This window comes from Fringilla coelebs (assembly GCF_963513975.1).
Source record: "Fringilla coelebs genome assembly, chromosome: 2".
Taxonomy (NCBI): Eukaryota; Metazoa; Chordata; class Aves; order Passeriformes; family Fringillidae; genus Fringilla; species Fringilla coelebs.
This window is the reverse complement of record NC_140029.1, coordinates 29,963,873-29,978,632: the sequence shown is the minus strand read 5'-3', so window position 1 is coordinate 29,978,632 and position 14,760 is coordinate 29,963,873. Positions and strand designations below refer to the sequence as shown.

Here is a 14,760-nt window from a genome sequence, read left to right as displayed (position 1 = left end):
TTCAAATGATTTTAACCACAGCTTGAAGAAAAAAAATTAAGCATACACACTTCACATTGACTTGAACACTTCTATTTTGTGCTGTAGCTTCACCTGAGGAATATGGGAAAAAAAACCCACAGTGACATAATGATACATATGCAATGTCACTTCATTTTATTTCTTAAAGTCCTTAAAGAGAAAAAAAAAAAACATAGTGCAATTCTTCTGTACCTGTACAGAAAAGAAATGTTTCTGTGGCACTTCAGGAATAATTTTGGCCTACAAGCAAAAACCTTCTGTAAAATGTGTTGTGACGAGTCCCCAAGACCACAGGCTTCCACAGATTTCTCAAATGTGAGGCTTCTATAACCTCTATTCAGTAGGATATATATTAGGATAGATGTACACAGACGTCAGATTAAATCAGTGCAGCAATTTAGAAGGGTAAATGTTATGTTATATAATCAACAAGTATTGGAAAAATTATGAAATCATTCACATATGTTAATTTTTGAAGGTTTTTTCCCCTACTCTTTTCCTTAACCCCTTGCTTGAGATGCAAAACAGAATGCCCTTACTTACAGACTGGAGGTTTTAGGTAAAGGAAAAAATAAGAAAATTAGAAGATGGAAAGAAACAAAATTGGAAATTTAGAGCAACAAATCTACCAAGAATGGCAAGAGAAGATAAGAGACTTGAAAATGCCTCAAGCTCCTAAGGAGAAATGAAACACGTATTACTGTAATAAAGAACTCCGCGTATATGTACTGAAATCACAGTAGGAATAAGACACTGATTATGTCAATAAATAAAATTAAAACACTTCAGAGTTCCATATATGAATTCCTATGGTGCTGCCACTGGAATCACTGAGGTTTCAGAAAATATTTGAATGCTAGTAGGCAGCAGAAAAAGTAAAGAAGAAAATGAAAATAAAAAATACAAGCACTATCCACGGAAGCAGGAAGAGTGTTTGCACTGATCAAGGGACAGCCAAATTGCATAAACCCCCACCCCCAACCAAACACTTACATAGCTGACTTTGTACTTTCCTCAAGTAATATAATGAAGATCATAGAGAACATTATCAGAGCAAAATACATTTTTTCCATCTTTCATATGAAATACAAACAATAGTGACTGGCAAGCAATGAGCTTGAACAGTCAATAGCACAGGAGTGCTACAACTCTGCACAGCTCTGAGAATAACCTCTCTTCAGTTAAGCCAGGCACACAAATGAGACTAAAATACCAGTAAAACTGTATTCTTCTCTTGTCACCAAAATGTCCCTTATGCCTGAGATGAGCCAGGATGCTTTAATCCAAATCCATGAACTACTGCCAGATGCTCACACCTTTACAGTCATTTGAGAGAATTAAGAAGGAAATTTATTCTTAAAATGAAGGTAGAAAAATCGCACAGGAAATATAAATAAAGAAATTATGACAAAATTCCTCAGTAGAAGTTATTACTAAACAGAAGCCACCAGTTCAAATTTCAATAAAACTTAAATTCAGCCTCAATTTCAGCCTGAATGGCCCTGTATTCTAAATTAGGTCTTCTAGTACATGAAGTTAGCATATACCCAACTCTATTACTTGGGAAAGACCAGGAGTCAGCAGGCGTTGCCTAATTACTCCAAAGTGCCTAACCATGGTCCACAGAAAGTTTTCTGGACAAAACAGGCTACACAAAAATCACATAAGCAAACATCCTGTAATAGCTAACTGTCACAACAGACAAAAGGAAACAGACCACAAAATAAGAAATTAAGGCCAAACATATTACAAATTCTCCTGATTAAATAACAAAAATTCAGCTTAGGTTCACCCTTTTTAAACAATCTTTCAATCAAAACACTGTTTCAAAAATGAGCTACAAGCAGGATTTGTGCGTTTCCCGACATTCCTTTTTCCCCTCCAAAAAGGTTAAAAATCCATTTTAAAAATCACAGCCAGCACAATACAGCAACATCTGCCCCTCTCAGAGATGTCCTGGTGGTACCTGTTGGAATAACATCTGTCTAGACCTAAAATCCCTGCAGCAGAAGTACATATATATACTTGCTTCCACAGGAACATAATGCACTCTCCTTAAAGTCATGTAATTACTGCACAAGCCTGGCAGGTGAAGATACATCTGTGCAATCCAAAATTGTGTCTACTGATTTTTTAACTTCCCACTTCCATGACTACTATATTTTTGTTTGTTTGCATTCATTATCACAATAGCAACTAATGCTAGTCCCACAGCTAGACTTGGAGGGCCACAAGGACTGAACTCCTGAGCAATTCCAGAAAGGAGTGGGGCAATAATACGTCCCACTGATGTCACTGACTGTCCAACACCTAGGAGTGTCCCGCTGGCCTCGTTCCCACCGACGGTCAGCTCCAGGTCAATGATACAGGTGCGGCCGATGGTAGTGGAGAAGGCCAAGAACGTGGAGGACAGAATGACCAACCATATGCTCGGTGCTGATGCATACAGGAGAATCAGCATGCAGGTAAAAGTGCTGGAGTGCAACAAAAGTCTGTGAGTGTTGTGCCCGTAGAGTCTTGTTATTGGTCCGAGCAAACAACCAGCCAGGACTCCAAGTGCACTGCTATAGCTCATTAGGTATCCAGAAAACAAGGGTTTCACCCCAAATCTCTCCTCCAAGGCCAGAGTAAAATTACTATAATACAGCAGTATAGCAACAGACATCAGGAACCGCACTAAAAATACATCCCACAAATTAGAGCACGCAATTCCTTTAATTTTCTTCAGCACTGTTGCGACTTGGATCCATGGAGACTGGAAAAAACTACTGTTTGTCACAGCTCTACTAGTTGCTGATTTCAAGGGATGGTCATGATTTGATTTTGCTGAAAAACTGTTTGTTTCTTTGTCTTGGTAATGGTCCCTATTGCTAGTGTTTTCTTCACTCCAGGGTAACATCCAGACAAGACCTATACAGATGAAGAAATTAGTTGATTTTATTCAATTGCATCAACTTTACATGGAAGATATTTGTTTGATTGTAACAATTTAAAAAAATACTTCAAGAATACTTGTCCTTAAAAAAATTGCAAATATAAAGTCTAGCGTTATTCATAGTATTGGTTCAACTTTAAATGCAGTGAAAGGCAGAAAGGAAAGCACTGAAATGCCACACACACAATATAAACAAATCTAATGGCTAAAGCTAAAATTCTGATTTTTAGTCTTCATCTTTGGGCACATGAAGAACTCCCATTTGTGTCTGAATGTAAAGAGGACATAGCCAGAACATAGGAGAAGCACCTGGAGGATAACTGTTTCAAAATTCCCACCCTTCCACAAAAGTTCAAATTCAAACAGTAGCACTGGCATACAAAATGATTATGCCATAGATGATAAACACATTGTGCATTCAAGGTATTACAGATGGCTTAAAAGGACAAAATGAGGAATGAAGGGACCAAAGATGCAGGATGTGACATACAACTTACCACCATTCAGAAGGAAGATAGAGGCACAGATGAAGGATGTTTGGTAGAAGCCACCTTTGAACTCTGCAAGGTAGCCTCCAACAACAGGTCCCAGAATGAAGCCCACACTGGAGGCTGCATTGAAGCGCCCCATTACTAAAGGGCGATCCCTCTCTGAGACCAGGTCAGACAGCAGGGCTTTAGAGATGGAAAGTGTGTGTTTGAAAATACCTGCAACAACATAGAAACAAAATAACCAACATTAATATCTTTAGATCCAAAAAAAAGACAGAATCTATCTCAAGTCACAAGGGTCCAAATTGATATATTTTTAAAATTCCACTAATCACAAATTCTTCAGTGCTTGAGTAAGCAGCTTTGTGGGGTTTAGATGCCTGGTGAGTTAGGCCTCAACATTTCAAATCATTTTCAGAAAAAAATAGAGAACTCTTGATTTGTAGAGACTTTTCCAATACTAAGGTTCAGGTGGTGCTACTGTGTGATGATGCTATGCAGCCATACACATACCACGATTTCTCCCATGCTAATTCTCAACCTGAGACTACAGGGAATTTAAACTACAAAATGAAAAATGCCAAGTGTTTACTCACCTACAGGGACTCTAGAAATAGCAAACAGGAACACTGTGGTGGAATTTCCAAGAAGGAAGTAACCCAGTGCACTGAGAAGAATACAAGCAAGCAGGGAATACCGTCTTCCTACTATATCACTCCAGGAGCCCTTTCACAAAGCAGTAAAGAAAGATTAGCTTTTTATAACACTAAGCTATGTGCAGAGATCAATCAGTACTTCTACATTAAACTGAGACAAGATATCAAAGGACTGTCAATGAAAGCCTAATAATCTTATTACACAACATTCCTAGGTGCTCAAAATTTGGAAGTCAAAAGGAGAACTCCGGCCTGCTGGCAGGCTACCTGCCAAAATTATGATTCCATTTAATGTTGTGTATACAGAATTTTTTTAATTAAAAAAAAATCACCCTTTTAAAAAGACAGTCTTGCAATAAATACCACAAAATATTATCAGTAGAAGCCTTCTGAAAATCTTACCATAATCAATCACAAATATTTGCTTGCATTACTCAGGCTGCTATGTGTTAGACACTTGTTGAGCATCCTAAAAGCAATGATCTTGGCTATGAAGAGTTTGTTATCTGAGTGCAGACAGTTAAGAAGAACTTTGCAGAGGGCAAACAGAAAACTTGCATTTATCATGCTTTTAAATCAGCTTGATTTCCAAGAGGAAATAGTTTTTTAAGAAAGCAGACAATGGTCTTGCACTTCCAAGAACGTGCCACAAAATTACAGCAGGAAATTATCCCAGGTGTCCTGCATAACAAACCCTGAAACAGTTCTTTTATGAGACGTTCTCATAATCTGTTCTCTTCAAAACTAGAAAACTAGTACCGGGGAATATTAGGATATAAAATATCAATTGCTAATAGAAAACAAAGCCAAACAAATAGCAAAGATGCAACGATTAATTTAGACCACACAGTGAATTACAAGACACTGCTCGTTAAGCAGGGAAAGCAAACTAGATCACAGGCTATGAAAAGCTGACTCATGAGACTGCCTTCTGGATAGGCTACTGCACTGCAGGTAACTGCTCTACTAGCACCAACACTAGAGGAGATAACCCTGTGTAACTGTGACCTGCTCAGTAAGGTATCTGAGCCCAAACCTGTATTCTAGTTTTTGTCTAAAAACTGTATTCTGTTTGGGCCTGGAAAACGTGGCAATTCCCCATAAACAAAATTGCCATTTCTCATGCAAACTGAAAATTGGCTCCTCCAACCAAAACGCTTGTATGAACAATTTATGCATTTTCAAAATGTCAAGAAATGCTATTATTAACCCCCACCCTTTTCCCCCCCACAATCCATAGAAATACCAATATGCTCTGGAATGCAGTGTTAGAACTCACCACAAGTGTGCTGGTAAATAGCTGCATTACACCATAGAGAGATCCTAAAACAAACAAAATACCAGTGTTAAAACTTTAGCTTTTTTTTTTTAATGAAAACTGCACAAAATTTTAAATTATGAAAAATGGGAAATCATGGGAATAGTTTACTAGAAGAATGGGAAGAGGGAGGAGGACAAACCAAGGGTGGAGTTTAGCATTTAAAAAAGGAAATAGTTTCAGAGAATGACAAAATGAAAAAGAAAAAAGTGCTGAAAAGTTGTAAAACTATGTAAGGTAAAACGATGTTGCTTTGTATGGTGTATTAAACAAAACCAATCTTGGCATTTATAACTGCTTTCTCAGAATCAGGAGAGAATTTCTGTACTGGAAAGGACTTTCTACTTGGTGCTTCAGTCTACTACAAGGCACCACAGAAGCCCTGAAGAAAATACAGACGCTACTTTCTCATTTTGGAGGCTAGGAGTTTAGCTGCACTTAGTGACAGAAGAGAAGGAGCAAAGAGAAGCAGAGAGAAACATCTGCTAGACTCTTTCTTTTATAAGAATACACCTCAAACCTATTTTTTTCCTAACGTTAAAAATGAAAGCAGACTGTTGAAATGAAAACATATGTCTGACTAGTTTTCCTTAAAATAATACTTTCAACTCAGTGTAGAAGCCGAATTATGTCATACAAAGTGTGAAATAAGAATGCAAAATAATAAAACTGAATAACAGCTCTCATGTCTGGGAATAAAGAAAATACTGTATCACTCCAAACCACAAACAATACCATAAAAGGTACTTTAAAGACACAGAACTTACCTAAGCACTAAATACTTTAAGATAAAACTCCAAATCTTCAGAATTTATTTGTAAATACTCGAAAAAGTAAATAAATATTTTGCCAAGACAGCTGTAAGGATTTTAATCAAACTGGCAACAGTCATGGACATTGGAAAGCTTTGGAGAACCAGCTACAGAAGTACCCTTTGCAAAGTGTAAATAACAATAAAACTACAAGCAACACCTCTGGCTCTCTAAATTGCTAAGCTGTGAATTCTTGGATGCTGGAAGTAGCTGTACAAATGCTATAGCAAGACTTCCTTGTTCTTTCCAATTGTGCTCTTTCCCAAGCATGTGCTTTTGGCTACTCTCAGTGCATGACATAAATTGGACAGGTCCCTGGGTCTAACACAGTACGGCTGCCCTTACAGTTTCATGTGGAAATTGTCTTTATTTTTTATTTTGCTATTAGCAAGGAAGAATTGTGTTCCAATGTCCAATTTGTAGCAAGGCAAAATCCAGGCCTTATCTTACTCTTTCATAGATCAAGTACTGCAACTCACCTATGATTCCAGCAACTGTATGACTTGCTCCTAGAGATTTGATATGAAGATTCATTAAAGGAACCACCATGCTCACCCCAAATAAATCCTGAAAAGAAGGCAGGAAAAGTTTTAGTAACTTTCACAAAGACAATAGCAACCTAGCTCAATAACAGTCAACATCAGAAAAATAAATTAACAAAAAGTAAATTATCTCCATATCAACACAAGGTTAAAATAAAATTTTTCATATTACAAAACACATAAACTGAAAGATATAGGATTGCCTCACAGAGGAGTTAAACCTATGAAAACATCAATTCTCTTCCCCCACTCTAGAGCAATCCTTCTGAAGATATATATTTAAACATTAAATATTCCCTTAAATATATTAAACTTTACCTGTTTAACAAGAGAAGTACTTTGTATTAGCCCTTTAAATTCAAAGTGGTCTAATTTCAATCACCTAAACATACTTTTTATTCATCCAAAGAATGCATATTTTGAAAAATGGTACTTTCACCAAACTACAGTGGGGAATAGATCTAAACCTATTAACAGACTGCCTTTGTGCATAGTTTAAGAAATGTGACAAGACAGAAACTTGAAAAAAAAATAATAAAGGCAAAGCATAATTGAAAAATATTTTGTAAGAAGACGGGAAAGCACACTGCCCATCCTGAGAAGTACAAGGATCTCTTACTTGTTCCTTTTGCTTTATGACTTTTTGTTAAGCTCACCACTTTGACCCAGTAGTTCTTTCAGAACTACTACAATCTGGCACAGCTTCTAATGTCCCTAGGAGATCTACTGGAGCACAATCACTTTTCATCACTGACTGCTTGAAATGAACTTGACTACCTCAAGGACTGATTAACTGTAACAATGTGTTTCACTAAGTGAATTCTCACAGTCTGTCATTAATTATTTTTTGATGGTTGAAATTGAGGCTTACAAGGTTAGAATCATTAAACACATTGGCATGAACAAACAGAGCACTCCACTTACAAACATCTTCAGTAATACAATCTTAGGTGTCATCTGTGAACCTGAAGAAAGGTTCAGTGACCTCATCCAGGTCATCAATGGAGACATTAAGAAGTACAAGTCTCAGACTATACCCTGGCAGTACTGGACTGCCACAGGCATGCAGGTAAAGCAAGACCCATCAACCACTATCCTTTGATGGGTAGTTACGTCTTATTCCACCGTGTAATTCCTTCTGTGGAGTGACAGATACGCTGGATTTATCTGTCTGGCTACAGGAGGTTTGCATCATCGCATCCTCTAAAAGGACACTCACTTGGTTGATTTTCTTGTGTTCTCCAGCTCAGTGCCAATAAGCTATTTCAGGGCTGGAGAACCACAGCATTTAAAAGTCAGTTAAAAGGAGTGAAGTTCCCTGCGATATTTGCTTCGGGACATAAACCAGCTGGGTCCTTTCTATTGCCCAACCTAAAAGTAGGTAAGACAGTTATCTTGACATTTCACAGTGCAAACTCGCACTCATTTTGTATTCATTTTCCAAATCGTCGCTTTTAATTTCAAATTATTAAACGGCACTTTCCTGAGGCTCAGGAATCACTACATAGTATGAACCTTTTAAAAAGTCTGTTCTTTCAATAGGGGACTTTTTTTTTAAGAGAAACGGATTTTTAGTTTTTTGTTGGGTTTTTTTTCTGTTTGTTTTGTTTGTTTGGTTTTTTTTTTGGGGGGGGGGGGGTAAATTTACAGGAACCACGGGTATTTCAAGAACAGGAAGCAGCTCTCTTATAAGCACTAAGGCAAGATTCAGCTTTTCGGGTTCTACGATAATCCATGGCACTCACAGGATAAAAATCCGACCTTTGTGTCGAACTGCGCGGCTGTTTGCAGGGGTAAAACAGCCCAGCCGCTGCACACCACCGGCGCTACAAGCCCTGGCGTTCCCAAGGGGCCGCTGCAGCGATGCACCCCAGAACCCTTGGCCTGCAAAGGAGCCGATTCCCGCTCCCGGGCGCGGCCGCCCGCCGCAGGCCCCAGGGCCGCAGCTTACCAGGAATCCCACCGCGTAGAGGCACCGCACGAAGCGGGCGGACGCGGCCGGGCTCGCCGTGGCCGCCCGGCCGCCGCCACCCTCATCCTCGTCCTCCTCCTCCATGCGGGCGGCGGCGCCGGGCCTGCGCAGTGCCCGCGGCGCGGCGGAAACGGAGCGGCGGCGCCGGCGGCCGGGCAGTCTCGGTGTTGTTTCGTTTGCCGCGGTATCCCAAGTGTGTTCTCTTTCGAAGATGAGGAAGAATAAGGCTCCCTGCTGGCCTCAGGAGCCGTCGGGATCCCTGCCTCCACCCTCCCACACACACCTCTGTAGGACTTTGCCCTTCCTGCCTCTTGCGTGTTTGGACGGGGAAAATTTTGCAACCCGTCCCCTTCGGGCCTTGAGGCTCTGGGGCGGGCAGGAAGAGCCAGGTGGAGCCGAGAGACTTAGGAAACAAACATGCCATAGGAGCATGGTAATGGATCCCCTGCACAGTTCTTGTGGTGGCTGTAAAAAGATGGCTTTTTGGCCCTGGCACCTCGGGTCCTACCGATCCATGCGGAAAGCGGCCGTGCCCCTGCGCTGCTGCTGTTCCTCAGCCAACTCTCGGGCTCAGCCCGGTGCCTGTACCAAGGGTTTCTGGCAGCAAAGTGTTTTCCTGCCTTGTTACGTGGCTTATCATGGTGGTACTGAGCCAAGGAGGAAGGGCATCCCTCTTTCTGCTTAGCACGGTCACTGCTGTGCTATGGTTTTGTTAAAAGTCAGGGATAGCTGGAATTGTTGACGACATGTTATGTTATATGTTATGTTATATGTTATGTTATATGTTATGTTATATGTTATGTTATATGTTATGTTATATGTTATATGTTATGTTATATGTTATGTTATATGTTATGTTATATGTTATGTTATATGTTATGTTATATGTTATGTTAATGTTATGTTATAATGCATTTGCATCCAAACCAGTGAAACTTCATAAATCTCTCAGAAGCACTGGCGGAAATGATTGTTACATACAAAATGTGACCGCCCAGCTTTATGTTGGAGCCAGAGGTTTGCTCTTTTATATAGTTGCTTGGCCAAGGATCAGTAAAACTGCTGCAATTTTTAATTCTTTTAAAAATGCACAAGGGAATAGGAGATGCTTTAACTTTTTAAAAATTATCAGTAAGAATAAACTTTTGTAAAATGTTTATTACTCTTACACTTTAAAAGTTAACTTGGGTTATAAAGTTTGAGGAAGATCATTCAATAACTGACAATAGCATAACTTCAATTCTATCTTCGTATTTCCAGAAGAAATAAATATCACAGCGTTGAGGATCTTTTACCGATTTAGGTCACAAAAAAGAAAAGGAGAGGGGAATGTGGTTTTCTCGTGGTTATTAAAAATTAAGGTGAAAAACCCGCAAAATACTAAAACTGTAAAGAAAGACATATTTCTGTATATGCAGCTTATTTATAAGATACCAAGGCAAAACTTAACTTAGCATCTGCATAGGGACAAATATGTTATCAGAGTCCAGACAAGAATAACTCAGTTGTTTAATATCCCAGTGGCTGTGATGTTTTTGTGTTGGGTTAACCAATATATCCTATTAATTTATCTCTTTGAGGCCTCTTTGAATAACAACTTCTCTCAGTGAGGTTTTTGAAATTCTGGCTACAACACTAACGGAGATCAGCTGCACACAATTTCTCTGAAATCGACAAAATGGTGACAAAGTGCTGAAATATTGGAGCATCCTGGGAATTGCCGCTACATTGTCTGCTCAATATTGCGCTAATTCTATCCTTGGTCATTTTAACTGATAGAAGAAATGGGAAGTGCCTGAAAATTTATTAGAAGAAAGTATTAAAGAGGTGCATGATTAAAAGATCTTGCAAGGGTTTAGGTACTTTTCCTGGGGTCTAAGGGACATTGACTTCTATGCAAACACTGAGCCCAACTGAAATTTTTAAGATTTTATGTTAGTCTCTGCCATCAGTCTCTGAAACCAGTTAGCTATTCTGTATTTTTCTCAGGTTCTGAAGATCAGAATGATCAAATATGATGAGGAAAAAGTATTGCAGGTAGGAATATTGAATTCCCTGGCAATGCAAAACCTTAGGTTTTCTATGTTATTTCAAACTATCTCCATGCACAATGACTTGTAAAGCAGAGAATAACTGAAGTTTGACATCAATGCAAACTGTTCATGGAAAAAACCCCAGGCATTTAGAGGATGCATAGGTGCCTCTTCCTTTAACAGATCTCTTACTACTTTTTTCCTGGTGAACTTGATCATATTATTAAAGAATTGTGCATCTTACATGTTTACATAATTTACATAATAGATAAGAAAAAGACATTGCTATATAGTAATTGATAAATATCTCTGTTACTTTTGAACTGAAGGCAGATGATTTCAGCTGCCTCAAGGTTCCCATTCATGGTCTGTAATTGCAATTACAAAATTTAAGATAAAGTCTCCCAAATAAATAAATCTTAAGGTAAATGTTCTTAAATAAAGTGGTTTTATGACTGATAACAGAATTGACTAGCAATTAAAGGAATGAAATACGAATAAAGACCACTTATCAGAGTCCTAAGGAAATAGACCTAGTCTACTATATTTGGGAGCAGAAGTACATAGTTGGTGGATTAAAATGATATTATCAATACACTTACATTACTTTAAGGTGTTTGACTTGTTACTGGATGATTCTTAAGAACAAGTACGCAGTAGATAATCAGAAGTGGCCAGCAGCATGTGTGCTCAGAAATGCCCAGATGGTCCTCTTATTTCTATCTTTTTCCCCTGTGACCTGGTAGTAGCAATTGAATTAAAATGATTGATTTTATGGATAATGCTAGAACCAGGAAGAACATGCAGACTACTGTCACTACACAATCAAAGTAGTCTGTTTCCATTATATGTAAGTAATCTAAGTGTGAGGTGCATCATGCTAGAAACAAAGCATAAGGAGCTGCACCTCTGTTGTGATAGTGATTATGAGATGCACTTGGTAGTCATAGTACTCAGCCAGCAACTGTAAGGTTTTTATTGTTATTGTGTTGCCCCCCCCAAAAGCTTGTTTTTAAGAATCATCCAGTATCTTTTGACAAGAAATAGAGGAACCAGAAGTAAAAAGCAGGAAAGCTTTATTGCATTTGTATCAGTGTTTCAGTTTGTATACCAATGCAACATTATGTCTAGGTTTGCTGTCCTAATGGAAGATCAATTTTGCATAAATAGAGAGGGTTTAAAATAAAAAGGAGAGAGGGAGAAAGAGATTTTAATGGCAAAAGGAACATTTCTTCTAGTGCTGGGCTGTCAGAGATCAGATTATCCTCAGCCTTCCTGGGCTATTCTTGCCTCAAATTATGAATGGGAAGAGAACTAATCTGTGGGAGAATGTCTGAGATGCAGTTTGCTCATGAGGGGAAGGGGTGAGGAATCTTCAACGCTTTAGTCAAAACATCTACTATAAATATTTGGTGTCACCTGCCAAGAAGGGGTTGAGGCAGTCTGCAGCTGCCCTTCCTCAGCCAGCTCTGTGGCTATGTGTGCTCCAAGCCCTGACATAGTGAAAGCATTGATGGAAGTCATCTGGAATCTAATAAAAGCCTTCTTAAAAAGATTCTCACATTACTTCAATAGTGGAGAAAATTTTAAACCTTATAAATTCTTTAAAAAGTTTGTAAAATACTTCTGTGAGACAGGTCTAAGACAACTACTCTGATTTAGTCTAGTAAATGGAATATATACTTGAATTCCTGCATTACAAATAGGTAAGGTCAAGACCCCCAAATGTGCAATTTGTCATCAAATTTAGTGAATCTAACAATGAGTTATTTCATTCTGGTTTACTGCTTCAGATCGTTACGGTAACTTCAACAGTCATTTTAACTTTTCATATAGAAATTGAGTGAAGTAGAAAAAGTTACAATCCAGTGGTCTAGAACATTTTAAGAGATACTTGTAAATGAACTTGAGTTTGGAATCTGCTGTTAATCTTAAAGACATTTAAAGTGTAATCTGTCTGAAAAGATCTGCAAATTTAAAGAATGTGGAAAGAAACCTTTTAATTAATGCCACCCTCAAAGCTGTAAATGAATCACATTGGTATGTCAGAGAGACTTAGAAAGCATTTATAAAACAGCTTGTTAAAGGAAAGAATTATTTCAGGCATTGGGTCTACTTCTTCCCTTCTGGAGTTTTTCATGGCAGCAAAACTAAGGCCACATGGCTTTTTGTGTTTCTTTCAATTAATGTTTAACAGATAAAATAAATACCTCAGGAATGGTTTAGGCACTATCGATCCTTCTCTGGAGCAGAAGGTGGCCAGGATGACTCCTGTTGACCTTAGTCTCTTTTCTGGTATATTAGAGTACTCGTTCATCAGACACATCATTCCCCACTCTCCATGCTGGACCCCCCAGTCCCTCACTGATTCTATGATTTTATTTATGTAATTATTTATTTTAAGGTCAATGGCTCTGTAGAAGCTGGAAGGGCACAGAAAGACCTAAAGGCTAGTTCCTCAGACTTCCTGAATAAATCCAAATATATATATATATATATATATATATATATATATATATATATATCAGAAAGTGTCTGTGAAGTAAATGGAAGGTTACTGCCTCAGAGTGAGATTCATAATAGCATCCTGACTCATGTTCTGTCTAGAGAAGAGAAGGCTCAGAGGGAGTTTTATATAGATGGAGCCAGGCTCTTTACGGTGATGTCCATTGACAGGACCAGAGACAATGGGGACAAGTGGGGACCTCTGAAACACCAGAGGGTCACTTGGAACATCAGGAAACACCTTTTATTGTGAAGGTGACCAACCACTAGCAAGTGTTTGGGCACACAAGGAGGTTCTGGAGTATCTAGCCTTGGAGATATGGTCCAAGGCAATAATTTCTAGGTGGTCCTGCTTGAGCAGGGAGTTTAGACTGGATGACCTCTCGGGGTCCCTTCCAACCTCAGTCACTCTGTCATTGTGTGACTTATGGTCATTTACTGTAGTGTTGCGAAAAAAGTGGTCATATCTCAAAGTAGTTATTCCAGACCTGCTCTTGGTCATTGAACAAACCAAACCAAACCAAGAAACAACCAAAGTAATTGTACTTTTAGGGCACGGTTGCTTAGGTGGTCGTCCAAAAAAAGGTCAGACGGACTGTGCCATAAAAGTGATGTATTACTGTAGAGGAAACCTGAAGTGAGCAGCTTAAAGATGAACTTCAGCCACACATTTAATGGACAAGGTGTGTGAGGGTATGCTGTTTAGGTGTCTGGCTGTTTGTCTGTCTACTACTCTGTTGAGAAATGATCTTGTTGGTGCAGTAGGTAACATCTGCCCAGCTGGGGAACATGGACAGCATGAGGATTGGAATCAGTGGGTGAGATACTCCCATGACTGTTCAGAACATAAATGAGCATTGAGGTCTCAGGAGGACTCGGCTCTGAGGCAGTTGCTGAAATTGTTTCTTGGTATATAGTGAGACGTGCAGCCAGTTCTAAAAGGCTGTTTTTAGATCATGGGCATATCTGCCAGCACAGATAAGGAGCTGCCTGCCAATTCCAAACATACGCACCCGACACTTACTCAATCACACACAAACATAAACAAGCAAATAAACAACATCCCCTTCCCATAAATATCTTTTTTCCCCCTTCAGATAGAAAAGGAAAAAAATAAACAGCCTGCTATTGTTTTTTAAATTTTTTTTCCTTTTCTATTTTTAAATACAAGGAGGGGTTCAGATACTATGTTGAAGCTGGAACTATTATATGCATAAATAAAGTATGCAGATTTAGGACTTAGTTTAGCCCTATCTATCTGGTGAATAAACAGAAATAAAATCAAAACACTTTTGCAGCTTTGTTAAATGAGACTGGAATCTATCTATTATGTGGGCCCTTCAATCTTCACACTACGAGTCAACAAAATCCATGAATGTTTGGCTTAATTAGCCAAATTGATTGAATATTAAAGCTGATATAATTATTTCATTATTATAGTAGGGATAAATTTGACTAAGTCATTTTGGTTTAAA

General features: G+C 38.7%; 1 protein-coding gene across 1 annotated transcript; it reads right to left on the bottom strand.

The window, feature by feature from the left end:
* Positions 1-1,276: 1,276 nt before the first annotated feature.
* Positions 1,277-8,991, bottom strand: MFSD9 (major facilitator superfamily domain containing 9). Its single transcript, XM_084200957.1, has 6 exons — positions 8,727-8,991; positions 6,713-6,800; positions 5,383-5,426; positions 4,044-4,173; positions 3,454-3,663; positions 1,277-2,931 (listed from the first exon to the last, which is right to left on the bottom strand). Exons 1-6 carry the CDS (start codon positions 8,829-8,831, stop codon positions 2,144-2,146), a joined length of 1,365 nt encoding a protein of 454 aa, XP_084057083.1. The 5' UTR covers positions 8,832-8,991; the 3' UTR covers positions 1,277-2,143.
* Between the last annotated feature and the right edge of the window lie 5,769 nt (positions 8,992-14,760).